The sequence below is a fragment of the Vipera berus genome (genome assembly GCF_964194415.1).
Source record: "Vipera berus genome assembly, chromosome: 6".
Classification (NCBI taxonomy): Eukaryota; Metazoa; Chordata; class Lepidosauria; order Squamata; family Viperidae; genus Vipera; species Vipera berus.
Window position 1 is genome coordinate 26,995,162 of NC_138208.1, and position 27,751 is coordinate 27,022,912.

The following is a 27,751-nucleotide window of genomic DNA, read 5'->3' on the forward strand; positions in this document are numbered from 1 at the left end:
AATAAACAGTCCATAGATAATAATGATAAAATGCAGATGAGAATGGGTGTTTGAACTCTCACAATATTATGGTACCCAGGAGCTTCCATTGCCATTTCCAAGCTGACTCTCTTTTCCTTCAAAGGGAAAGAAACCGCAGCAGAGAGGAGATAGATTTTTGCAAGTTGAGTCCTATGCATCAGGAAGGGAGGGAGAAGCAGTTGTGAGGAGTGGGTGTGTGTGTGTGAATAGGATGAATGATGCAGAACCTCTGCAGTCATGTAAGGGCAAATGATTGCCATGGTGCTGCAATATTCGTAATTTTGGGACTTGCTTATAAACACTAGGGAGTGCTGATCGCGTAACTTCGAACAAGCATTAAGTGAATGCTCATAACTCGAGGATGACTTGTGTGGTTCATCAGTGATGTTAAACTATGTTAAGCTGACACTTACTGTATTATTGGATTGTTTCTAATTAAGTTGTTTTTAAAAACAATTCCAAGCTAGCTTATTTTTTATCCTGATTCATAGTCAAACCACAGAATAAAAGATTGTCTCTAGGCAAGTTGCTCAAAACCTACTGCTGTGCAGTATGGGTTGTTGGAGGTTTTTTGTTTATTTGTTTTTTGCAATAGAAGAGAATATATGTTGTTCAGGGTTGAACTCCATAGTAGGTTTTTTGCTGACTGCAGACCTTTTGCTAATAAGGAGAGTTCCAAATCCTCATGTCTAGCCAGTGAGAGATAGTACATCATCTTCTCTTCAAAGTTTAGTCAAAATATTGCTATTTAATGGAGTGAATGGGAATGCCAGTTCCTAGTGCAAAAAAGATGCTCTTTGGCCTGCACTTTTGATTGGACTTTTCCTCAAAAGGATCCATGTCTGTTTTACAGTAATTAAGAAGGACATCCACTTAGTTATTAACACATGGCAATCCCAAGATTGCCTCTCCATCACAACTGAATGTTATCCATAGGTTTGTGCTTTGCTATTAAAAAAGTAAGCTAAACATATTGTGATTATAACAATGACATTTTCCACTTTAGAATGTCAGAGCCCAAGTATTACTGTAATAATTGTTAAAACTATCTGTATGAAGTAGGCTCAGTATGAGTCATTGCAATAATTTGCAGTTTGAGACTGAAGCTGAAACTTCCTGGTTCTTAATTCAGTTTCTTACAGAATGTGGGGGGGGGGGGAAATCCTAATGTAAAATTAAAAATGTTGGGGCATCACAATTGTTGCTTCAAATATGGGACAAGGATTGCAATGCTACAGTAGTTCTTGGTCTTGTAGTTGATCCTAAGCCAAAAACAAACCAGTTCTTCACGTTCCCCAGTTTGATTAACAACAATCCTCCAACCTCTCTGTTTTTATCCTTATACTCCTTGAACTATTCATGAAATAGATGGGGGAGGCGAATTGTAGTAGAATTCTGTGCCAGCAGTGGGAGAGGAGGTACTTTCACTCCTCTCCTGGTTGATGTTTTTGAAGCAGCCATACTCAGATAATTGAACAGGGGATAAAGGATAACTAAACTGGAGGTAAGAGTTTTCTTGGATAAACTCCAAGTTTTGAGTGAGAAAATGCAGACCAAAATAGATGTTTTGGCATGTTTAGCATAGGCAATGGCATCCCAGGAAATTCTAGGTAGGCTGGGCTGGGTCTTACAGCCAAGAAGAATCCATTGATATATTTCTTTTTACAGTAAAGGTAATAATAAATTTACAGCCATACCCAAAGTCTTTATATACTGTAAGATATTTAGCCCCAATAGGAGCCATAAGCACTCTGAGAAAATCAAGATTTTAGGTACAGTTTAACTTAACTCTGCAATATTACCATATTCTTCTTTCAGGTAAAAGGCAAGTTCTGTTTTATTAAAAAGAAATAGTTCTGTCCTAGTCTTTGCCTAGTGTGTGTGTATTCAGTAAGATAAATTTGAATAAATTGTGTATGTATGTTCAAAAAGCTAATCTCCTTAATTCACAAGATGCATTCATGGTTCTGCCTTGCTGCAGAACTATGGATTTTAAGCCCAGATGGGCACAACAGTGGTAAGTACGTTACCTTTTTAAGGGCAGTTTCACTAAAATGCCAACTGCAAGTTAACTCAGAATTAAAAAAAAAATCTTTTCTATCTTTTCTATCTCTATTACATCTCTCAAGTGCTCTCAATTTGTACAAATATTATCATTAAAATGAGCCAAATCAAGCAAGTACATGTATTGATTTGCCTTTATCACTGTAAAAATATGTTTTAGCAGGACTGTTTGAGGGAAGCCTTGATTAATGGTGGATGGTAACTGGTCTTCCATTGATGATACTACTGAGTATAGTAATAGGACTACATCAGTCACTATGAGAAATTTAAAAATGCTTAGAGGTTATGAGGGTCAATGCCAGTAGGTTAAAGTCCTAGAACCCTAGTAGTTGATCCTATCTGACATGCTAAAGCTGATCCTACTTCTCAGTGCCAATTCATATATCCTTGGAGAAGTATATTTAGAGAAGGCCTTCAGGAAGCAAGGGTCTACAATCTTTTATTAGTGATACTTCCAATTTCACATTTCTTCTTTGAAAAAAAATGCTATGGACTTCTATACTTTAAAATTGAGAATTCTCAACAATTGAGCCAATATATATTCCACACTGCCATATACATAAATAGCTCCAGTCCCCCATTATACTGAGGTAATCTCACCTTTCTAAGTAAATGATTGGATTTCCCCCCCTCTTTTTGCATTAAATCACTTTTTTTCCTTTTTTGACTATTGTATTTGAAAGTTGCCTTCACCTCTATTTGGGGTAACTTTGAACCAAGCTCATTTGTGATCTGAGCCAATGATTTTACAATTCTGAATGTCTGAGAATTTTCTACATCATTAAATTAACTATTTTCTCTAACCGCATAATGATATGAATAGACAAAAGAGTCATTAGGAAGAATGTTTCTATCCCAAATGCCTTTTATTTTTGCACAAATCATGATGTACAGTAGTCACTTGCTCCAAGATCATCTCCATAAGATGGTTTATACAGCACATTTTGCAAGTTATCATTTGTGTAATATTATATCCTGTTTTCTCTTGTGACTGCTTGTCAGTCATAGGAAATCTGTGTAGCAAATATTTCTGTAATGATTCAGCTAGGAATTTAGCACAATAGTTTCAAACAATGTTGACAGGGTGTGTTTATTAGACTGTGCTGTTTCTGGATCCAGTCCAGTGGGATAAAAACTGCCTCTGAAATGTGCAAGAATCTGTCTTTGTAGATATTTTGCTCATTCTTATAAGGCTTGTCCAGTTTTTCATTTATTATCATTGGCAGAACCAACAACATCCTTGTAGCTTCAGCTATATACATATAAATGCAGGTAGTCCTTGCTGAAAGTTACAATGGCACTGAATGAATGGTAGTTATGGCCAGACTTAAAAGTTATGGTCAATAATCAAAACTCAAGCACTTGGTAGCCCACCCACATTTAAATTGCAATGTGTACTGCAAATCCCTACACCTGCCTATGTCCCTTTTGACTAGTGTGCACTCTACCCTATATTTATTTATTTATTTTATTTTAATTCCATTTATATCCCGCCCTTCTCCGAAGACTCAGGGCGGCTTACAAGCTTACCTGCTGCCTTAAGCTGAACTTTACTATCTTCCACTAGTGATGAGGCACCCGTAGCTGAAGCAGTTGCTAGCCTTTTGCAAGGTAACTTTTTGATCTATGATGCACCATTTCACCCAGTTAAAGGTTGCAGACATAAGAGTATTAGTATATATGTTGTGAATCCAGTTACCTTATCTAAGGACTTCCCTTTTGAGAATATATACTGCTCAAAAAAATAAAGGGAACACAAGATAAGACATCCTCCTATTAAATACAGTACATTGTGTTGTTTAAGTGTTCCCTTTATTTTTTTGAGCAGTATATTTGAATGAACCTTTATTGTCAAAGTACAACCATGTATACATTGAGATTGGCTGAGCCTCCCTTCGTGCCCCCCCAACTCACAGTGACAACAAACCCTCCATCTTGTTACACCATGTGGGCTAATTGCACAACATACCGGCCTTGCAAGTCAATCATACATAAAATTTATAAAATTATTTTCCGTTCAAGAGCCTAACAGTCCATGGATAAAAGCTGTTCTTCAGCCTGTTGGTACAGCTGGCTATACTCCTATATTTACTACCCGATGGTAGGAGAGTTCAAGAGTCTAACAGCCTATACAAATGGCAGAAAGAGAGCTGTATTATTCTATAGTAGCCAAAAATCAGAAGAAATCTGATACATCTTTACAGAGTAACCTATTCAAATAAAATTCTAGCTGCCTAGAATGCCCTACAGCAAGATAGGTGGCAAATAAATGGAGTAGAGAATAGAATAGAATAGAATAGAATAGAATAGAATAGAATAGAATAGAATAGAATAGAATAGAATAGAATAGAATAGAATAGAATAGAATAGAATAGAATAATAATAGAATAGAATAGAATAGAATAGAATAGAATAGAATAGAATAGAATAGAATAGAATAGAATAGAATAGAATAGAATAGAATAGAATAGAATTTTGTGAACTACAACTCACTTTATCAGAGGGAGGGAGGGGGGATGGAAGGCATTGCCTAATTATATTTCATTCATTAATTCACCATCAAATAAAAACACTCCTGGCAGTTTACAGCAATCCAATAAATGTTCACATAATTAAAGCTTCCATGGTAAACGTAAGGAGACCTAAGGAGAAACCTCCTGACAGAACAATTAATCAGTGGAACAACCTGCCTCCAGAAGCTGTGAATGCTCCAACACTGGAAGTTTTTAAGAAGAGATTGGACAGCCATTTGTTTGAAATGGTATTGGGTTTCCTGCCTGAACAGAGGGTTGGATTAGATGACCTCCAACTAACCATTTACTAAATGAATAGTTTGAAAGAATTTCTACAATATTAAGAAGGATTATGCTACTTTTGGTTACAAAGCAGTAATTGAGAAACAGCATCTTGTGTTTGAGTTTTAAATTCTCTTTCATCTTTTTCTGCATTAAGGGGGACAAGGCAAGAGCAAATCATTTTAAATTTAGAGTCATTTTTCTTTGGGTAATCACAACTTGAAGCTAATTATTAAACAGTAAATTCCCAAGTATTAACCTGCTCCCAAAATCTGTTTTAAAAATTATTATTTCCTGTGATTTGCAATGTATGCATCTGGAAATTGCTTACTTTCTTTAAAGAGCAAGATAAGATTATCATAAAAAAACTAATAATTTGTTCTATTCTGTGCAGTTCTGGGGACAAATGCCGCCTCCCTGTGATCCAGTGTGCAAGATGGTTGAGTGGATTCTTACAGTGTGGGATCAATTGAACTCATGTTTATCACGGCTTGGTGCACCCGAAGCTCTTGTTGGGCCCAGACATTTTCTTTCTTGTCCAGTGATGCCTGGTCACAGTCATGTAACAATGAAGTAGGTCTTTTTATATAATTCTTACTAATACCATCCCATCCTTTAAAACAATTCCATCTCCAGTATGTTCCAATCCTCCAATTAATCACCCTTTGTCCAATCATTAACCTGGTTAATATATATCTTTTGCACAGGTAGAAATATTTGGTAATAGTAAATGTTGAAAAACAATCTTAGAAACATTCCCTGAAATATAAATCCCATGGAACTGAACATTCCTATTATACAAGGAGAATTCATTGGGATTTACATCTACTAAGTGCATAAAGGTAAAGGTAAAGGTTCCCCCGCACATGCGTGCTAGTCGTTTCCGACTCTAGGGGCCGGTGCTCATCTCCGTTTCAAAGCCGAAGAGCCAGCGCTTGTCCGAGGACATCTCCGTGGTCATGTGGCCGGCATGACTGGACGCCAAAGGCGCACGGAACGCTGTTACCTTCCCACCGTAGTGGTCCCTATTTTTCTACTTGCATTTTTACATGCTTTCGAACTGCTAGGTTGGCAGAAGCTGGGACGAGTAGCAGGCACTCACTCTGCTACGCGGCACTCGGGATTCGACCCGCCAAACTGCTGACCTTCTGATCGACAAGCTCAGCGTCTTAACCCACTGAGTGTTCCTTGAATTGCTACCCCATGCATTCACTTACCAGACAATAAGGGCAGATTCACCCTTTCTTCTCAGTCCATCACAACTATGAGCTACTTACAGTCATTGCAAATAGATTATTTGCCCAAGTTTTGCAAAAATGCTGCTTCATTCCTTTCAATCTAATGACATCCCCCTTTATATCCTCTCTTCTCGACACATACTGTACCTACTTCACTGAAATGCAAAGGGTGGTATTGCAACATAGAGGGGAATGATTGGCTGCCATCTGACTATGGTGGTGTGGGCCTAGGCCTAAAATCTAGCTTACGTACAGCCAACAAACCATAAGGCCTATTTCTTTTTGTACTATGGTCATGATATGGCTCTAGCAAACAGGGAGACCATTTTATCAGTATCCCCAGCATATTACAAGCCCAACAATTACTTAAATCACTAGTCCCATGGGTGGCACGATAAACTTCAGTCATATCTAAGTAAGTATTAGTGGCAAACTCAGAAGGTACTGAACTAGGGGAAAGGCTAGACAAACCCAAAGGGGAATTTCTGCATCATCATAGTACCTGTTGTAGTACCGGATCTTTGGGAGGATGATGATCACACAGGGCCTTGGTGGGAGAAAGAATGGTTTGAACAGGCTGAATAATCAGGATAGGGGAAAACAAGGTGTTATACATATTGAGAAACAATAACACAGTCATGATCCAGACTGTAGGCATGAGACATCTTCTTATCCACACTGTCTCTTGTAATTATCTCTGGGCTTCCATTGGTGAAGAAGACTTAATTGCAGGGGAGTGAATCAGGGGCTTCCTTCTGTTATTGCAGTCTGGGTCAGAGATTGTATGCTGGTGGGGAGCAGAGGTTACTAGCACTTACTCCCCTGTTGGGCAAAGCTTCAGTCTTTGCCTTATTGTGGTCAGGTGCCTTGGATCACATGACTTCCTCGTCTGGGGCTGGTACTTTCTTTCAAAGAAAGAAACCATATCTTCCTTGGTGTTTGTACCTGGGACCTGCAAACCAGAATGTTGTTTAAAGACCAGTATAAGGCATTCCATGAACTCAACCGGAGACTCATGGTCTTGCTGCTTATAAGTTTTAATTTTACCCCAATCAATTTTAATAGGACACACATCAGTAATCTTAGCAAGCAACCACAAGTGAACGTTAATGAGATTTGTTGGTTTGGGTGATTGGGCAGGCCAGGCAGCTTTCTCCCTAAGTCTTTCTCAGATCCCCTTGGGACAAATAACATGCATGAGTTGATTAAGATCAGTCCATGTGGCATTGTAGGCCTCTATAATAGTTTCCAACTCTTCCTTAAATTTAGCAGGCTGATCCTGAATGCTAAGAAAAGAAGCCACCATATTAAGAATCTCTGCCTTGGACCAGGAGACATGAACTTGAACAAGTTTAGGTACAGAGACACCATTGACATTTTCTGAAGAACCGGGCATTGTACAAAGAGGGAATTGGCCCACAGGTTGTTCAGAAAGGTCAAGGGGATTGGGAGATTTGGGACAAGGAAGGAAAAGGGAAGCAGCTCCAAGCAGGGTAGAAGAAACGGGCAGCACTACGAGTTTGAAAGGTGATGCACTCGCGGGATCTGAGGTCTGACAAATAGAGGCCACAGCAGGAGAAATGGGTGCTATGGGGTCAACTGGTGGAGAGGGGGTCTTTTCCTGCATGTTGGACAATTGTGTCAGAAGAGCCAACCTGTATTCCAGACCCAATGTTTCATTGAGATGTACAAGCTCAATGTGGAGGAGGGTAGAAGGGCTAACCAGTTGTTTATCTGCAGCCCTCAAGGAATTGTGTATATTCTGAATGAGAGCTGTAATGTCAGAAGAGGGAGAAGGGGTGGTAGACGGAGTGGTAGAATCAGGAGCAGGGGTAGCAGGAGGGTTGTAGCTAAGGCAGGGTTAACAAAAGCATGCATGGGTCAGAAGGAAAAAATGGGGGAAAGCAGGGGAGAAAAACAAGGGAGAGGAATGGGGAGGAGAAAGACGTTGAGGAGAAAGAAGGGAGGGGAATAAGAGGGAAGGGGTGGAGAAGTGTAGGGAGGAGGCCAAGAGGAGGGGCCTCTAGGACAGGGAGGGGAATGGGGAGGAGAAAGAGGTGGAGGAGAAAGAAGGGAATGAGAGGGAAGGGGTGGAGAAGTTGTGTAGAGAGGAGGTCAAAAGGAGGGGCCTCTAGGACAGGACTTTTCAACCTTTTCACTGATTGTACCAATTTTAGAATATGGCAATAGTCGAGTACCACCAGTCATCTAGCAAGGTGTTAAAAACTTGATGACCAAAAATAAAATGGAAAAAAGTGATAAAGTACAGGTATTCCTTGACTTACCACAGTTCACTTAGTGACTGTTCAAAGTTATAATGGCACTGAAAAAAGTGACTTATGACCATTCACACCTATGACCATTGCAGCATCTCCAGGGTCATGTGATTTACATTTGGATGCTTGGCAACCGATTCATATTTATGATGGTCACATTGTCCCAGGGTCATGTGATCCCCTTTTGCAACCTTCTGACAAGCAAAGTCAGTGGGGAAACCAGATTCACTTAACAACCATGTTACTAATTTAACAACTGCAGTGTTTAACATAACAACTGTGGCAAGAAAAGTCATAAAATGGGGCAAAATTCATTTAACAAATTTCTCTCCCCCCTTTTATATCCTCTCTTTTCTCTCCCCTTTATGTCCTATCTTCTCTTCCCCCTTTGTATCCTCTCTTCTCTCACCCCTTTATATTCTCTCTTCTCTCCCCCTTCATGTTTTCTCTTATCTCCCCCTTTTATATCCTCTCTTCTCTCCCCCTTTTATATCCTCTCTTCTCTCCCCGCTTTTATATCAACTCCCCCATTTATATCCTCTCTTCTCCCTTTATATCTTCTCTTCTCTCCCCCCTTTATATCCTCTCTTCTCTCTCCCCCTTTGTATCCTCTCTTCTCTCCCCCCACTTTATATCTTTTCTCTCCCCCCCTCCCCTTTGTATCCTCTCTTCTCTCCCCACTTTATATCCTCTCTTCTCTCCCCCCAGCAGGCCCAGGCAGGCAATGCCTCATGCAGCTCCAGCTGAATCTCTGCCTGAAGACTGCATGAGGCTGCCTGCCACCCCCAATCAGCTGGAGCTGCACGTGCTTATCCTGGCCTCTCTGCAGGACCCAGGCAGGCAATGCCTCATGCAGCTCCAGCTGAATCTCTGCCTGAAAACTGCGTGAGGCTGCCTGCCACCCCCAATCAGCTGGAGCTGCGTGTGCCAATCCTGGTCTCTCAGCAGGACCCAGGCAACGCATCACGCAGCTCCACCTGAATCTCCACCCAAAGACTGTGTGAGACTGCCTGCCACCCCCAAGGCGGCCGCCAATCAGCTGGAGCTGTGTGCTTCGATCCTGGGCTCTCAGTAGGACCCAGGCAACGTGCAGTTCCAGCTGACTTTCCCATAAGCCTGTTTGACACTGCCGCCACTTCACCTCATCCACTTTTACACTTTTTTTACACTTTTTTTACAGTGCTGTTCAACCCATTGTACATGTACCACCTGCCAGGTGCTGACATACCTCTAGTGGTACGCATACCACCAGTTGAAAAGGCCTGATCTAGGATACTCAAGCAACAAGTCTGGGGTGTGGTCATCTTCAGGGCAGGGGTCAAAGGCCATATTCTGGTAATGGGTAGCTACCACTGCAGCATCTTTTTGAATAGCAGCAATAGAGGTTTTAAGATCTGTGACTTATTTTTCCAGTGTTTCCTTAGTATGTTTAGAAGATTGGAGATGGTGCTCAAAGCATCGTTTTTTCCATTTTAGCATACCAGACAAAACTGCAGAACAATTGCCTGGCTAAGCTCCTGGTCTTGTTTTTACTGACTGTATAGAGGTTCTCCATCTTTGGCTGCAGAGCACATAGTCAATCTGATTTCTGTGTTGACCGTCTGGTGATGTCCATGTGTAGAGTCGTCTCTTGGGTTGTTGGAAAAGAGTGTTTGCTATGACCATCGTATTCTCTTGACAAAATTCTATCAGCCTGTGCCCTGCTTCATTTTGTACTCCAAGGCCAAACCTGCCTGTTATTCCAGTTTGGCTTTTGGCTTCCTACTTTAGCATTCCAATCCCCCATGATGATAAGGACATCATTTTTGGTGTTAGTTCTATAAGGTGCGGTAGGGCTTCATAGAACCGATCAATTTCATCCTCTTCAGCACCGATGGTTGGGGCATAGACTTGGACTACTGTGATATTGAATGGTTTGCCTTGGATTCGAACTGAGATCATTCTGTCATTTTGGGGATTGTATCCCAGTATTGCTTTTCCTACTCTTTTATTGACTATGAAGGCTACTCCATTTCTTCTGAGGGATTCTTGCCCACAGTAGTATACCTGATGGTCATCTGAATTACATTCACCCATTCCTGTCCATTTTAGTTCGCTAATTCCTAAGATGTCAATGTTCAGTCTTGTCATTTCTTGTTTGACCACATCCAGCTTGCCTTGATTCATGGATCCTACATTCCAGGTTCCTATGGAGAAAAAATCTTTACAGCATCGGACTTTCCTTTCACCACCAGATACATCCACAGCTGAGCATCCTTTCGGCTTTGGCCCAGTCGCTTCATTCTTTCTGGCGCTACTAGTACTAGTCCTCTAGAAATAGAAGAAAACAATAGAATAGGGAGCACCAGAGATCTTTTCAAGAAAATTGGAGAGATGAAGGGAACGTTTCATGCAAAAATGGGCATGATAAAGGACCAAAACGGCAGGGACCTAACAGAGGCAGAAGAGATTAAGAAGAGGTGGCAAAATTACACAGAAGAACTATACAAGAACGAGCTTAACGTCCCTGATAATCACAATGCGGTGGTCACTGACCTCGAGCCAGACATCCTAGAATGTGAAGTGAAGTGGGCCTTAGAAAAGCTGAGCAACAACAAAGCTAGTGGAGGTGACAGTATTCCAGCTGAGCTATTGAAAATCTTAAAAGACGATGCAGTAAAAGTGCTACACTCAATTTGCCAGCAAATTTGGAAAACTCAACAGTGGCCACAGGATTGGAAAAGATCAGTTTACATTCCAATTCCAAAGAAAGGCAGTGCCAAAGAATGTTCAAACTATCGCACCATTGCACTCATTTCTCATGCTAGTAAAGTTATGCTTAAAATCCTACAAGCTAGACTTCAGCAGTATGTGGATCGAGAACTACCAGAAGTACAGGCAGGATTTCGAAGAGGCAGAGGAACTAGAGATCAAATTGCCAACATACGCTGGATCATGGAGAAAGCTAGAGAGTTCCAGAAAAACATCTACTTCTGCTTCATTGACTATGCTAAAGCCTTTGATTGTGTGGATCATAACAAACTGTGGCAAGTCCTTAAAGAGATGGGTGTACCAGACCATCTTATTTGTCTCTTGAAAAACCTATATGCGGGCCAAGAAGCAACAGTGAGAACTGGACATGGAACCACTGATTGGTTCAAAATTGGGAAAGGAGTCCGGCAAGGCTGTATACTGTCGCCTTGCCTATTTAACTTATATGCAGAGCACATCACGAGAAAGGCAGGGCTAGATGAATCAAAAGTTGGAATTAAGATTGCTGGAAGAAATATCAACAACCTAAGATATGCAGATGATACCACTCTAATGGCAGAAAGTGAGAGGAACTGAAGAGCCTCTTGTTGCAAGTGAAGAAGGAGAGTGCAAAACTTGGGTTGAAACTAAACATTAAGAAAACCAAGATCATGGCATCTGGCCCTCTCAATTCCTGGCAAATAAATGGGGAAGAAATGGAAGTAGTGACAGATTTTATTTTCCTGGGCTCCAAGATCACTGCAGATGGGGACTGTAGCCAAGAAATTAAAAGACGCTTGCTCCTCGGGAGGAAAGCCATGGCAAATCTAGACAGCACACTAAAAAGCAGAGACATCACCCTGTCAACAAAGGTGCGTATAGTCAAGGCTATGGTCTTCCCAGTTGCAATGTATGGCAGTGAAAGTTGGACCATAAAAAAGGCTGAGCGCCAAAGAATTGAGGCCTTTGAACTATGGTGCTGGAGAAGACTCCTGCGAGTCCCTTGGACTGCAAGGCGATCAAACCGGTCAGTCCTAGAGGAGATCAACCCTGACTGCTCTTTAGAAGGCCAGATCCTGAAGCTAAAACTGAAATACTTTGGCCACCTAATGAGAAGGAAGGACTCACTGGAGAAGAGCCTAATGCTGGGAAAGATTGAGGGCAATAGAAGAAGGGGACGACAGAGAATGAGGTGGCTGGATGGAGTTACTGAAGCAGTAGGCGTGAGCTTAAATGGACTCCAGAAGATGGTAGAGGACAGGAAAGCCTGGAGGAACGTTGTCCATAGGGTCGCGATGGGTCGGACACGACTTCGCAACTAACAACAACAACAAATTATACATAAAGGAATCAATAACTCTAGTGAGAGAAAGAAGGTCAAAAGGTACATGTGGAGAATGCAATGCCCCAAACAGGAAGAGCAAGATTATCAGTTCAGTAGTTAGTTTATATACTATTAACAAAAGAAAAGGGACTCTGAGGTCATCAGGACTCCATCACTGTGATTCATAATCCTCATCAGGAGAATTAATCAAGGCATCATTAATAAAGGCAGGCAAAATATTGACTAATACAGCAAGTGCAGATTCAGATTGTGAAGCTTTATCACGACCCATTGAAATTCATGCATTCAGCATGGTCTATGCGACAATCTATGCAATGATAACAGCACTCAACCCCAGCACTCACAGTCACAAAATTTACACATACTGCTCTATCAAATGGGTATCGTTAAGGGGCAAGACAGACAATGAGCAAACTCAGCTTGAACAAGTGTAACAGAATACTCACTATTCAAGTTGCCCCCCCCAAAGTCCAAAAGAAAAATATTAAGGGAAAAGAAGAAGCAAACAGATATTGCAGGAGAAAAGTGGAAGGGTAAATGCACAGAGCAGGTTCAAGCACAGCCAGCACACTGAAATACAGAACTCAGTATGGTAGCAACCTTTAAAACCCACTGAACAAGGACATCAGTATGAGCAAATCAATATACCGTATATACTTGAGTATAAGCAGAATTTTTCAGCCCACTTTTTCGGCTGAAAAACTCCACTTCGGCTTATACTCCAGTGAACAAAAAAAAAGAACTGTCCCTTCGTTCGGAACAGGCTGCTGAGAGAAGGGAGCGGCAGAGCCTTGCAGAGCTGGCGGCAGTCCAGCGTTGTTTCTCCCCCTCGTGCGTGCGTGTGTGTGTCAGACCCACGGGAATGGCTGGTAGGGAAGCGGCATTCCGGCATTCCCCCCCTTCCTGTGTGTCAAGCCCACGGGGCTTGACACACAGAGAAACGCAACTAGCCATTCCTGCGGGTCTGACACACACACACACACACACACACACACACGCCGCCGGGCTCGGCTCCTCGGCAGGAGGGGCAGCCCCCGCCGCGCCCCCCTCACCTCCCGGCCCGCAGCGCCGTGCCGCCACTGCTTCCTCCGGGCAAGTCGGGGGGGCTTGCGGGGCGAAGGCACCGGCCAGGGGGCAGGCAGGGCGGGAGGGCGGCCGCGCAGCTCAGCGCCGCCCCGAAGCCACAGCCAGCCGCCGCTCCCCCCCGCTCGCTCGCTCGCCCGCTGCCTCGCCCGCGCCGCCCCGAACTCACCGCCAGCCGCCGCTCCCCCCCGCTCGCCCGCTGCCTCGCCCGCGCCGTCCCGAACTCGCCCCGAGCCGCCGCCGCTTACCCCCCCATTGCTCGCTCACCCGCTGCCTCGCCCGCTGCGTCCCGAACTCGCCCCAACTCACCGCCGCCGCCGCTTCCCCCCCATCGCTCGCACGCTCGCTGCCTCGCCCGCTGCGTCCCGAACTCGCCCCGAACTCACCGCCGCCGCCGCTTCCCCCCATCGCTCGCTCGCCCGCTGCGTCCCGACCTCGCCCCAACTCATCGCTGCCGCCGCTTCCCTCCCCATCGCTCGCTCGCCCGCTGCGTCCCGAACTCACCGCCGCCGCTTCCCTCCCCATCGCTCGCTCGCCCGCTGCGTCCCGACCTCGCCCCAACTCACCGCCGCCGCCGCTTCCCCCCCATCGCTCGCTCGCCCGCTGCGTCCCGACCTCGCCCCAACTCACCGCCGCCACCGCTTCCCCCCCCATCGCTCGCTCGCTCGCTGCGTCCCGACCTCGCCCCAACTCACCGCCGCCGCCGCTTCCCCCCCATCGCTCTCTCGCCCGCTGCGTCCCGACCTCGCCCCAACTCACCGCCGCCGCCGCTTCCCCCCCATCGCTCGCTCGCCCGCTGCGTCCCGACCTCGCCCCAACTCACCGCCGCCGCCGCTTTCCCCCCCATCGCTCGCTCGCCCGCTGCGTCCCGACCTCGCCCCAACTCACCGCCGCCGCCGCTTCTCCCCCATCGCTCGCTCGCCTGCTGCGTCCCGACCTCGCCCCAACTCACCGCCGCCGCCGCTTCCCCCCCCATCGCTCGCTCGCTGCCTCGCCCGCTGCGTCCCGAACTCGCCCCGAACTCACCGCCGCCGCCGCTTCCCCCCCATCGCTCGCTCGCCCGCTGCCTCCCGACCTCGCCCCAACTCACCGCCACCGCCGCTTCCCTCCCCATCGCTCGCTCGCCCGCTGCGTCCCGACCTCGCCCCAACTCACCACCACCGCCGCTTCCCCCCCATCGCTCGCTCGCCCGCTGCGTCCCGACGTCGCCCCAACTCACCGCCGCCGCCGCTTCCCTCCCCATAGCTCGCTCGCCCGCTGCGTCCCGAACTCGCCCCGAACTCACCGCCGCCGCCGCTTCCCTCCCCATCGCTCGCTCGCCCGCTGCGTCCCGAACTCGCCCCGAACTCACCGCCGCCGCCGCTTCCCTCCCCATCGCTCGCTCGCCCGCTGCGTCCCGACCTCGCCCCAACTCACCGCCGCCGCCGCTTCCCCCCCATCGCTCGCTCGCCCGCTGCCTCGCCCGCTGCACCCCGACCTCGCCCCAACTCACCGCCGCCGCCGCTTCCCCCCCATCGCTCGCTCGCCCGCTGCGTCCCGACCTCGCCCCAACTCACCGCCGCCGCCGCTTTCCCCCCCATCGCTCGCTCGCCCGCTGCGTCCCGACCTCGCCCCAACTCACCGCCGCCGCCGCTTTCCCCCCCATCGCTCGCTCGCCCGCTGCGCCCCGACCTCGCCCCAACTCACCGCCGCCGCCGCTTTCCCCCCCATCGCTCGCTCGCCCGCTGCGTCCCGACCTCGCCCCAACTCACCGCCGCCGCCGCTTCCCCCCATCGCTCGCTCGCCCGCTGCGCCCCGACCTCGCCCCAACTCACTGCCGCTTCCCCCCCATCACTCGCTCGCCCGCTGCGTCCCGACCTGGCCCCAACTCACCGCCGCCGCCGCTTCCCCCCCATCGCTCGCTCGCCCACTGCGTCCCGACCTCGCCCCAACTCGCCGCCGCCGCCGCTTCCCCCCCATCGCTCGCTCGCCCGCTGCGTCCCGACCTCACCCCAACTCACCGCCGCCGCCGCTTTCCCCCCCCATCGCTCGCTCGCCCGCTGCCTCGCCCGCTGCATCCCGAACTCGCCCCAACTCACCGCCGCCGCCGCTTCCCCCCCATCGCTCGCTCGCCCGCTGCCTCGCCCGGGACCAGCGGTGGCGCAGCAGCCCAGCCAGCCACGTGGAAACAACGCTTTACTGCCACACACACACACACACACACACACACACACGCACGAGGAGGGAAACAAGCTTGACTGAGGAGGGAAACAAGCCCCCCCACACACACACACGCACGAGGAGGGAAACAAGCTTGACTGAGGAGGGAAACAACGCTTGACTGCCCCCTCCCCCCCCACACACACCCACGAGGAGGGAAACAACGCTTGACTGCCGCCTCCCTAGCAGACCTCCCCATTCCTGTTAGAAATGGAGCCCAGTACTTCTAATCCTGCACCAAAACAAAGACGCAGGTCATACGAAGCTGCTTTCAAACTAAAGGTTGTGTCAAGAGCAGAAAAAAGCAATAACAGTATTGCAAGTAGGGAATTTGGTGTTGATGAAAAACAAGTGAGGGAGTGGCGGAAAATGAAAGCTGAGTTGGAAAAGATTCCAAAGGCAAAAAAAGCTCGACGTGGTTTAACAACTCCATATGTGGCTCTTGAGACTGAATTGCATAAATGGGTTATGGAGTGTCGTCAAAATGGTTACTGCGTAACACGCATGGGAATTCGCTTACGTGCCCTTCAAATGGCTAAAGATGACAAATTAAAAGTACCAGGCATTGAAAATTTTGTTGCGTCAGCAGGATGGTGTACTGGCTTCATGAATAGGTATGGCCTATGTTTGCGGCAAAGAACAAAGATTTCACAGAAGTTGCCAAAAGACCTTGATGAAAAAGTGATGTCATTCCATTCATTCATCATAAAACAAAGAAAGATCCATAACTATGACCTGGGAGATATTGGGAATATGGATGAAACACCTATGACCTTTGATCTTCCAAGCAACAGAACCGTGGCAAGTTTGGGAGACAAAACTGTTTTACTCAGAACCACAGGTAATGAGAAAAACCATTTTACAGTTGTTCTGTCATGTTTGGCTAATGGAACTAAGCTGCGGCCTGTCATTATTTTTAAAAGAAAGACCTTGCCTAAAAAGGTCAAATTCCCACCACGAATTACAGTGCGCCCACATGTTAAAGGCTGGATGGATGAAGATGGAACAAAAAAGTGGCTGGAAGAAGTTTGGAATGGACGACCAGGAGCAGCCTTAAAGAAAAAACCATCATTGCTAGTTTGGGATATGTTCAGAGCCCACACATCTGATGACATAAAAACATAAAGTAACATAAAGTAACTTCTCAAGTTACTTTAGCCGTTATTCCAGGTGGGCTTACATCTGTATTACAGCCCTTAGATGTGTGTTTAAATAAACCTTTCAAAGACCGTGTGCGAAAGATGTGGTGCGAATGGATGTCATCTGGTCAAGCCCGACTAACAAAAGGTGGAAATATGATGAAGCCTGACATAGAACTGATAGCAAAGTGGGTTCGTGATGCATGGGAAGAGATTCCAGAGGACATGGTGAAGCACGCCTTCAGGAAATGTGGCATAAGTAATGCTATGGATGGCAGTGAAGACACTGCTTTGTATGAGGACGACAACTGTGATAGTGATGACAGCGAACTCTGTGACAATGTATATGATGATAACCTCACACCAGCTACAGCTGAAGCTCTGTTTGCAGATACAGATGAGGAGGAGGAATCCAGTTTTGAAGGATTTTGATGCTTGTGTTTTAGCTTGGTTGCTTATTGAGTTAAGGTTTTTGTACATTTAAAGTTATTGTTAATACTTTAATGTTATATATTGTTTTTGTTGAATATACTGATAATATATTGTTTTTGTTGAATATACTGATAATATATTGTTTTTGTTGAATATACTGATAATATATTGTTTTTGTTGACCCTCTTTTCCACATGCCTCAATTAAAGCAATTTTATTGTTATCTACCTGTATTTTTATTTTTGAAATTTACCGTGAGCTGCCGCATTTCCCAGCCTCGGCTTATACTCGAGTCAATAACTTTTTCCAGTTTTTTGGGGTAAAATTAGGGGTCTTGGCTTATACTCGAGTCGGCTTATACTCAAGTATATACGGTACTTGGTCAAAGAATGAAATAAGTGCTGGCTTCTAGTTATATCTTTATTTGTTTCTAGATGTTTGCAGATTTGTTTTTTGATTATCTTTTCCAGTATCTTCCCAGATATTAATGTTAGGCAGATTGGTCTGTAGTTTCCTAGGTCTGTTTTTTGTTTTTGTTTTTAAGATGGGAACCACATCAGTTCTTTTCCAATCTTCTGTTAGTTCCCATGTGCTCCAGGATTTTTGAAAGATGTGATACAGTAGTTCTGAGGTGACATCTGCCAGCTCCTTCAGAACTCTGGGATATAATCCATCAGGTCCTGGTGATTTATATCCATCAAGATCAGACAGATGTTCTCTTACCATTTTTTGTTTATTTTAACTTTTATTTCTAGTCTGTCTTTTTCAGTTATTTTTTGGTAGATTGAGCTATAATTTCTTTTTGCATGAAGACCAATGCAAAGAATTTGCAGCCTGTTGCTTCCTTGCTGTCTTCTCTCTTTAGTAGACCAACTGTTTCCTTGATTTTTTTTCTTGTTATTTATTTCTTGATCTTTTAGGAAATATTGCTTTAAAAATGAAAAATTATATTTAAGTCTCAACATGTTATGGAAGAAAGAAGGTTAAAAAAACAATCATTGTAGTAAGGATTTTTCAAAGATGGACTGTGACTGTCAGAACCATAGCTGTTTAAATATTTATTTGCTGGATAAATAAAACAAGATGCTAAAAATAAAGAAGCAGAAAAATTGCCAGGCATGTCTTTGTCTCACAAATGTCAGCATTGCTGATATACTGTGCTTACATTTTCATAGGAAGAAGTATTAATCTTTTCCATGGGAGTGGGAATAGTGTGTTTGTCTCTCTCTGTGTGTATTTGTGTGTGTTTGTGTGTGTGTGTGTGTGTGTGTGTGTGTTGAGCAGACTGGAGAACAACAAAATGTGGTCCTTATATTCCCATTTCCTTAGTCCCATACTGGTTCTTCAGTTCTAATACATCAATGCTTCTCTTTTTGACTTTAATTCAGACTTTTTCAATTTCAATTTATAATCTGGTCATAAGGAATATTTTGAAACATAGCCAAAAGGAGCTTTCTTATAGGGATGGTTAATGTAACCACTTGCTTCTGTCTGTCAGAAGGCTTCTGGTGTTGTTAAGACTAGTAAATCTATCACAGCATAAGCTGTCAGCAGTGCACTTCATTAAATGTATAATATTCTAGCCCAAGGTATCTATTATAATGATCCACAAGCTTAGTTGTGAAATAGGGAATTATAAACACTGAGGCCAGAGGAAAATTAAATGCTGGAAGTACAGTATTCTGTTTAACTATTCTCTTTAATTTGGCCTATTTGTGAATTAAATATGAAGAAAGAAAGAAAAAGAAATGGAAAAGGGGTAGGGAAGGCAGATTTGTTCAAATTCCACATACAGAACAAACCTAGTACTTCTCCTTAATTTTAAATGAAATCCTTTTATACTCGTTTCTGCATTATGAGGGCAATTTGAAAATAAATCTCAGTTTGGTTATCAGTGACAGACACTTACAGATACAGAATTTTTATTATACACATTAGAAAACTACAACATTACATAACTTTTTGTTGATTGGCCTCAAATCTGGGCTAAGGGCAGGGGTTGATCAAAAACATCCCAATGGAACTGCTTCAAAAGTTCTTGGGTGTGCCTAGTGATGTGCAGGCGAGCATTATCATGAATCAACACCACACAGAAGTCAGCATGCCCCGACACTTCTTACAGATGAGTCGTCTGAGTTTTCATAACATTTCACAGTAGACTTCTGAACTGATGGTTGAACCACACTCCATGAACTTCACTAGCAGTACTCCTTTGGCATCTTCACATTTGGCAGGATTTTTTATGGCACCAATGGTATTGGTTCACAATAATGCTCGCCCACACACCGCTAGATGCATCCAAGAACTTTTGAAGTAGTTCCATTGGAATGGTTTTGATCACCCCCACCCCCCCATAGCCCAGATTTGGCACTGAGCGACTATTACTAAGGAATTTCAAACCTTGTAAGATGTTATGACAAGTGCCTCAATTTGAATGGTGTTTATGTTGAAAAGTAGTGTATTGCTGTAGTTTTCTAATGTGTATAATAAAAGTTCTGTATCTTTGAGTATCTGTCATTCATAACCAAATGGAGGTTTATTTCCAAATTGCTCTCGTAGAATATATTAACTGTATATATTGCCATTCTGATACTGATAAATGATTAGCTTTTAACATGGTTTAGTTGGGAACTTCCTCTCTCTTATTTGGGAGTAATCTTTTGTTGTAAGGACCATTATTTTCATCTTCTTTGAACTCTGTTTTCTCATACTTTTTTATCTGTTGCATATGCTGAAATCTTCTGGGACAAATCTTTGTTTTTTGACTCTTCTCTAAGTAGATCTCATCTCCTTCCCATATATTCATATCTACAAATTTATGCCATAAAGCTACAAGTTATATCATAGCATTATATAGTGATTGATATTATATACCAGTGACACCATACTAGCATTAATGTGCTAGTAGATCATTAATTAATCTGATTATATATGGCTAGCACTAAGTTTCCTGATATTTTTTCCCTTTTGCAGATCTTGCTTTCCGTTTCAAAAATGTTACTTTTGTGAAATTGTTGTGAACACTGTTAGCATTTTCTGAGGCTTTTGACTGTTTTAAATCAAAGTCATAATCTAGTGTTGAAAACCAATATGATGGAATGGTAAACATGGAAGGATCCAAATAAATTTCTACTTCACCATAAAAATGCTCTGATTGACCTTGACTGATTATTCTTTTTCTGACCCACCTTCCTACTTCACAAGTTAATTATTACAGGGGAACAAAGAATGGAGTACTGTGTATGTAGCCACCTGAACTACTGAACAAAAGGATTCAATCAGGGTCAGTCACTGGGACCAGAGGTTTAGTCTTCCGAGCTTTTGGACTCGTGCTGGAGGCCCCGTCCCCAGGGAACTCCTCTCTGACAAAAGCTCCCTGAGGATGGGGCTCCAGCATGAGTCCGAAAGCTCTAAGGACTAAATCTCTGGTCCTGGTGACCGGCACGGATTAGATCCTGCAACATTATCCTGGGACACATATACAGGTAGTCCTCAATTGACAACCACAAATGAGCCCCAAATTTATGTTGTTAAGTGAGACATTTGTTAAGTGAGTTTTGCCCCATTTTTACAACTTTTCTGGCCACAGTTGTTAAGTGAATCATTGCAGTTGTTAAGTTAGTAACTCGGTTGTTAAGTGAATCTAACTTCCCCATTGTATTTGCTTGTCAGAAGGTTGCCAACCCCAGGATGCTGCAGCCGTCGTAAATACATGCCAGTTGGCAAATGTCCAAATTTTGATTGCGTGACCATGGGAGTGCACAACGGTCATAAGTGTGAAAAATCATCATAAGTCACTGTTTCCAGTGCTGTTGTAACTTTGAATGGTCACTAAATGAACTGTTGTAAGTCAAGGACCACCTGTATTTGCCTTCATTCATTCTGAATAAAAAGTGGAATATCATTCAAATAAAAAAAATTATGACCTTTTCTATAATTCATTGGTATTAAAGCTAATGTCTTTTTGTGCCAATACGATGTCAGAGTTCCCCCCCCCCCCAAACAGCTTTGGACAACTAATTTCTTACCATTTTGAAGAAAATCAGTGCTTTGAGTCAGATAATATTCTGATGCTGATTTATGACCTCAAACTGCAACTAATATTTTGTCAAAGTTATGCTGCTTCTTTGAGTACTTTTTTAGTGAATATCACTGTTGTTCAGAAAAATAACAATAGAGACATACTACCACATTGAATGAACTACTGTAGATAAAACCATTATAATTTGAATACCAGACTGGTGGCCAGATCAATCTTAGCACTACCCTTTTCCTTATATTTGCATCAGTGTCTGGAAAGGATAGTTATCTCTTCATCCTATTTCTTTTTTCCTTCTGCTTCAAGGTGGTTGTCAAAATTGTGGAATGCCATTATTGCTCCCCGAGTTCAAGAAGCAATTCTCTCCAGGGCTTCTCTGAAAAAACCACCCACATTTGGACAAATGGCAGTCAAGAAATGTCCAAGCCGAGGGCAGCAAGCAATAGTGAAAGCTGCTCTCAGCATCTTATTAAATAAAGCAGTTCTGCATGGATGTCCTCTTCCCAGATCAGGTAAGCTGTGTAAATGTGTAAATCTCTGGAACATGTACTTTTTCTGTTGTGATCTTTAGTTTTCTTTATATAAGCTTTTTTGTTAATTCCTGGGATCATGAGCTTAGAGTGAAAGTTAGGTTAAAATGAAACTAAGTGGGAAAAATACTCTTTTAAACAAAAGACTTAATTCCTTGGCAACTGCACTACCCTTCCTTAATACCTTGGCAACCACATTGCACCACTGTATTGTGACTTGCTTCTGTCATTTCCATTATTACAGAAATAGAGCTGTACATTGCAGATTTTAAAGGAGGAAACTTTCCTCTCTCTATGGTATCAAACTATAAGAACTGCCCCAAGAAAAAAGGAGAAAATGTTGCTTGGAGAAAAGCAAGCACAAGTCCACGTAAGAAGTCACACTACTCATCAGCCCAGTCCTGGAGTAGGCCAGAGGGAAGTGCAGAAGGTAAAATATTGGTGGAAATTGGAAGGCAATGGGGATAATTTATTTGGACACTTGAAAACTCCTTATTGACATTTAAAAAACCCAGTCAAGGGCTTTCATTTTTTAACTTTTTTATCAACTGTGTTTAAATCCACTAAGCAATTCTGGGAGCATAAATTTTCTTACTTGTCCAGGGATAGTTCCAGAACCCTGTTCAAAGATGTAAAAAAATGGGCATAAAATATGAATTTCTGACTTACAATCGTTTCTTTCCAGTAGGTATTAAATCAAATAATTTATTGAAGGAAAATGGGAATAAAGTGTCTTCCTTAGGAAAAAAGTAAGTTCTGTGTTTGCATGTGATGTCTGGCCCCTTCCCAAGGAAATTTGACATCAAATAAATCAATACATCTTACTTGTCACATAGTGCAGGGATCCCCAACACCCCGTCCATGGACCGGTATTGGGCTGCGACCAGTTAGGAACCGGGCCATGCAGCTGGAAGCATGCGGCGAGACTGCAGGGGTCTGGGCAGGGGCGGGAGAGTGGCAGGGCAGAGCTCACTTGCTCAGTGCAAAGGTTCTCCAGCGGCTGCACTTGCAACTGGCTTGCAACATCTGAGCTCAGTTTCCTTCCTCCTCTTCCTCTTGCTTCTTGTGCTCTCTCTTCTTCTGCCTCCTCCTCCTCCTCCTCTTCCTGCTTTCTCTCCCTTCTGCTACTTTTTCTTCCTCCTCCTCTTCTTTCTCACTTTTCTCCTCTTCCCCCTCCTGGCACCCCAGCTGGGCTTATGCTCCCTTCACGCAAGTCTCCAAGTTTGCAAGGCAAGCACGCACCAGCTCAGCTTGCAAAGGGGGAGGGGGAGGGGAGAAGCTACATGTCTCCTTAAGCAGTGTCACCAAGGGAATCCTTCTCTGATCTACACCTTTTCCAAGGCTGCTAGGCTTAGGCAGTGCCCTCCCTCCCTCCTTCTTTCCTTCCTTTCATCCCCCTGCCCCCGGCCATGGAAAAATTGTCTTCCATGAAACTGGTCCCTGGTGCCAAAAAGATTGGGGATCTCTGACCTAGTGTATGCTTCTCCATTATTGCATAGAAATTATAGCAGTCAATACACTGTACACAATTTTTGGTATGATGGATGGATTTTGTAATTAAGACCCTATTCTTTAGACCTTTTTCAAAAAAAAAAATTCTTTCCAATATTTGCCAAAATATTGCACAAACACAAAAAATCAGTGGAGAAAATCCGGATACTTTACTGTGAATATTGTATTGGAAAATTTACTCAATTAAATTCTACTCTATTAATATCCCAGAAATGGTTCAAAATAATTTGAATTTTATTAGGAATAGAACATGCCAGTAAGATATATTGCTGAATTTTCTTTTCTTGTCATATAAAATACATCTTTCTTTTAAACAGTTTACGGGAAGAAATTATGCAGAATGGAAATTTAGAACAGAAGTCTCTTTGATAGGTTCCAGTACTTCTTCACTGTAGACCATTAGGAAAACAACTAGAAAAATTCAAATATCAATTCCAGAATAATTAGTTTAAGTTTTTTCAGAGGTTTTGAGAATTAAATAGTTTTAGATATGAATAAACTGTGTGCAAACTGTTTTTTCTAAAATATTCCATTTGGATTAGCTACTGTATGTATCATTTCTGTCTGAAGCAAATCTCTATTTATGCATTACTAAATATTTTTGTGAAGTCCTTGGTGTTCTATGAGCTTTGTTGTTTGCTTTCAGACATTTCATTACCTGATTAGATAACATTATCAGTGTAATGATTGTGGGGGTTTGCTCTCTGGCACTCACTAGCACTGATGCTATTACCTAGCTGAGTAATGAAATGTCTGCAAGTGAACAATCAAGCTAAGAGAGCACCAAAGACTCCACAGTTTAACCCTGAGCTACATATATTATCACCCTGAGCTACATATATTATCTTCAAATGGTACCCTATATTTTAAAACCTGTTTAAAAAAATCAATGAGTTCCTTTGAGTTGAAATACTTCCAGCCAACTAAAAATAGAGTTGGATTGAACTTTTATTGCATGAATTTAATTAACTTGCCCTGCTTCCATGAATACTTTCTCTATTAAACTGTAAGAGATAAACAACATTTTATAGCTCCATATTATAGATTGTCATTTACTATGTTTTGCAACATAATTTTGTTTTCCTTTCCAAGGTCTCCCAGAGATGATCCATTAAGTGTGTTAAACCTGGAACAGAGACTATCTATTTGTTCAGATGATGAAGTGGACCTTCTGCAAGAACTTCAAAGTATTTGTTTAAGCAAATCGGAATCTGACATCAGTAAAGTATGTATTACTTACTCTTTTCTACAAAGAGCCATCAGCTCTAAGTTTCTCTATATTTTATTTTATTTTCCTTGTATTTTCTCTAACCCCTGAAACTATTTCCAAGCTTTCTTGTGCAATTTTTCTTTCAATTCTTACAGTTGCAGTTTATACCCTGTACCCTATTTTGCCCTGTACTTCAGCCTGCCTTCCTCTTAGCATCTGCTGTAGAAGTTCTTTTCAAAAGATCTAGCATACAATATATGTTAATACAAAACGACTATTCCCTATTATGTTGCCCCATAGGAGTCTGACCAGCACTGAGTTTATTGTATATTTGGCATGTTTGGTTAAAAATGTTTGTTCATACCTAACTAGTGTTCTTTTATGGTACAGCCATTTCAGTTACATTATGACTATTCTGTTTTGTTTTAATTGAATTTTAGGAGTACCGGTATATGACCATCTTTATTTCACCTTCATATCTCAGAATGAAGGAGATAAATTTTTCATTAACATCAGGATCATTAGGTCAGATTCAGCATGTCCAACATTGTATTTCTCATCTTTTATCTTCCTTTTTTCTCTTCACATAATTTGTGTGTTCATAAACCTTACCCTCTTCCATTTTAGACACAGCTTTGATGTCAAGTTTCCGACATATGGTCTTTTCAAGTGACTCTGAGGCATTGTTTACCTTAAAAGTCCTTTATTAGCCTAATACACTGGCAAATGCTTGCTCGAAGGAAGCTGGAATCTGAAATCTCCGCCCCTTGCACAATATATTAAAACACAATTCTCCACCTTTCTAATTTTGTCATTAATCATATTCTCCAATTAATTTAAAGAATCAGTTTCCCTTTCATTAGAAAACCCGCCAAGGCTTTATCTTCTTTAGTTAGAGAGATGACCTTGAAGGTGCAATCCTACTCATTCCCCCTCCCAACCTTAAACTAAATCTTTTAAAGCAATACACAAGTTTAACATATGAAATGGCTACTTCTTCATCTCTTGTCAAGCAATAACATTTGATGTTAGCAATGTTGACATCTGGCCCCCCTTACAAAAAGGACAGATCCTGTAATGTAAACAAAACACAAGTTAGGAACTGGCTTTTGGTTAGTTGGGGTGTTTCTCATAAAACCTTTTGATAAGACTGTCAGTTTTCACATCAGTAGATTTCACCCAAATGGCTTCAGACAATGGGTATCCCTTCCATTGTACTAGGTATTGCAATTTTTCCTTAAAGATTCTAGAGTCAAGAATACATTTCACTTCATAATGGCTCTGACCTGCTACCATGAGGGGTCCAGGTGCTTTCTTAGGGGAAGGTCTTAAAGTGGAGGTTCGAAAAGGTTTCAGCAAGCTACAATGGAACACCGGGTGAATTTTCCCCAAAAGTCTGGGTAGTTTCAATTTTACTATGACCGGGTAGATGATTTTCACAATGGGGAAAGGCCCCTAGAATTTTTGTCCCAATTTCTAATTGGGCAGTTTAAGGCGTAAGTATTTGGTCGACAAATAGACCTTTTCCCCAACTTGGAATGTTCTTTGGGGAGCTCTCTTTTTGTCAGCTTGCTTTTTGTAGGTCTCAAAGGTCTTTTTTAAGGCCACCTTTGTATTTTTCCAAACTTCTTCCCAACCCCTCACCCAATGATCAAGAGTCTGGGAAGCGGAGGGTAACTGAGGGTATTCTGGTATGGGGTTGAATTCTTTCCCTGTGGCTACACAGAAAGGAGTGTAGCTGGTGCTGCTATGTACTGAATTATTGTAAGCCACCTCTGCAAAAGGGAGGAGGTCAGTCCAGTTTGTTTGTTGGTAAGAGACGTAGCATCTAAGGCATTGTTCCACCATTTTGTTGGCGGATTCTGCGGCTCCGTTACTAGCCGGGTGAAAAGCAGTTGATAGGCCTTGAGATGATCCAATTAATTTAAGAAAGTTTGTCCAAAATTTTGCTGTGAACTGCACCCCTCTGTCCGAAATTATTCATTTAGGGGCACCATGTAGTCGATAGATATGTTTTAGGAACAACTTAGTCAGGCATTGAGCCGATGGAAGACTTTTGCAGGTGAGTGAGCCTGTTTTGAAAATAGGTCTATCACAGTCCAAATGACGTATTTCCTCTACTGTCGGGTAGGTCTACTATAAAGTCCATAGCTATTTCTTCCCATGGTTGAGAAGGTTTTAGTTATTTAAATGTGACGATAAGGAAAGCATAAAAATGTGTTTTGAATGAGAGTTAAAGGACTAGATGATTAGAACTATTGAATGGAATGCTTAAAGTTTAAATAGATTAAATACATTCTTAGCTACGGTTAAAAAGAATAATGAAATTGAGGGAATAAATATATATTAAATTAGGAGGGATACATATTTTAAGTTACAGTATGTTATTTTTTGTATCTCAGTGCTCTTGTCTCTTTTTGTTTCCCTTTTCTTTCTTCTTTTTCTTTTTCTTTTTTTCTTCTTTTTGTCTCTCTCTTTTCTTTTCTGTTTCTACTTTTTCACTTATTGATTAAGAAATATAAAAGCATGAGAAGGTTTATATGGAAAAAATAGAATTAAATCCACCAATGTAAATATAGTTAAATGTTGAAAAGATTGCCACTTGTAATAATATTTAGAATTTGGGGGGAGAAATAAACTGAAATAAACATGGTAACAGGATTTATGATAAGGCAACTAAAATGACTTATTGAAACTCTATACTTAACTGTTGTTAATTAAAATAATGAGAATCGTCTTAGTCTAATGTTTTGCAAAGAAAGATACTTTGGGGAAAGGGGAAATCAAATGAAATTAACATATGGAATATAGATTATAGAAACTAATTGTTAAAGACTGTTTTATAAATGTTACCCAGACAACATACTGTTTACAAATTTACTGAATGACTTATGTTAAAAAATTCTAATAAAATATTGGGGGGAAAAATCAACTGCATAAATACGGCTGGGGGCCCCTGCAGTCCAAATGGCATGACTTTGAATTGGTAGCTCCCAAGGGGCAGTTGAAGGCTGTCTTCCACTCATCCCCTTCCTTTATTCTTACCTGGTAATATGCTTCTCTCAGGTCTAACTTGGTGAAGACGCTCCCCTTCGTCAGGTAGGTTAGCAAGTCTTTCAGGAGGGGGAGAGGGTATTT

At 42.7% G+C, this 27,751-nt stretch overlaps 1 protein-coding gene across 1 annotated transcript in view; it reads left to right on the forward strand.

Annotated features, from left to right (window-relative positions):
- CTTNBP2 (cortactin binding protein 2) overlaps positions 1 to 27,751 on the forward strand; it is a 167,154-nt gene that overhangs the window by 122,689 nt on the left and 16,714 nt on the right. Inside the window, exons 17-21 of the mRNA XM_081331681.1 lie at positions 5,275 to 5,453; positions 21,668 to 21,873; positions 22,136 to 22,321; positions 22,580 to 22,640; positions 24,496 to 24,628. Of these exons, the coding sequence (XP_081187807.1) occupies positions 5,275 to 5,453; positions 21,668 to 21,873; positions 22,136 to 22,321; positions 22,580 to 22,640; positions 24,496 to 24,628 (765 nt within the window). The remainder of the gene's footprint in view (positions 1 to 5,274; positions 5,454 to 21,667; positions 21,874 to 22,135; positions 22,322 to 22,579; positions 22,641 to 24,495; positions 24,629 to 27,751) is intronic.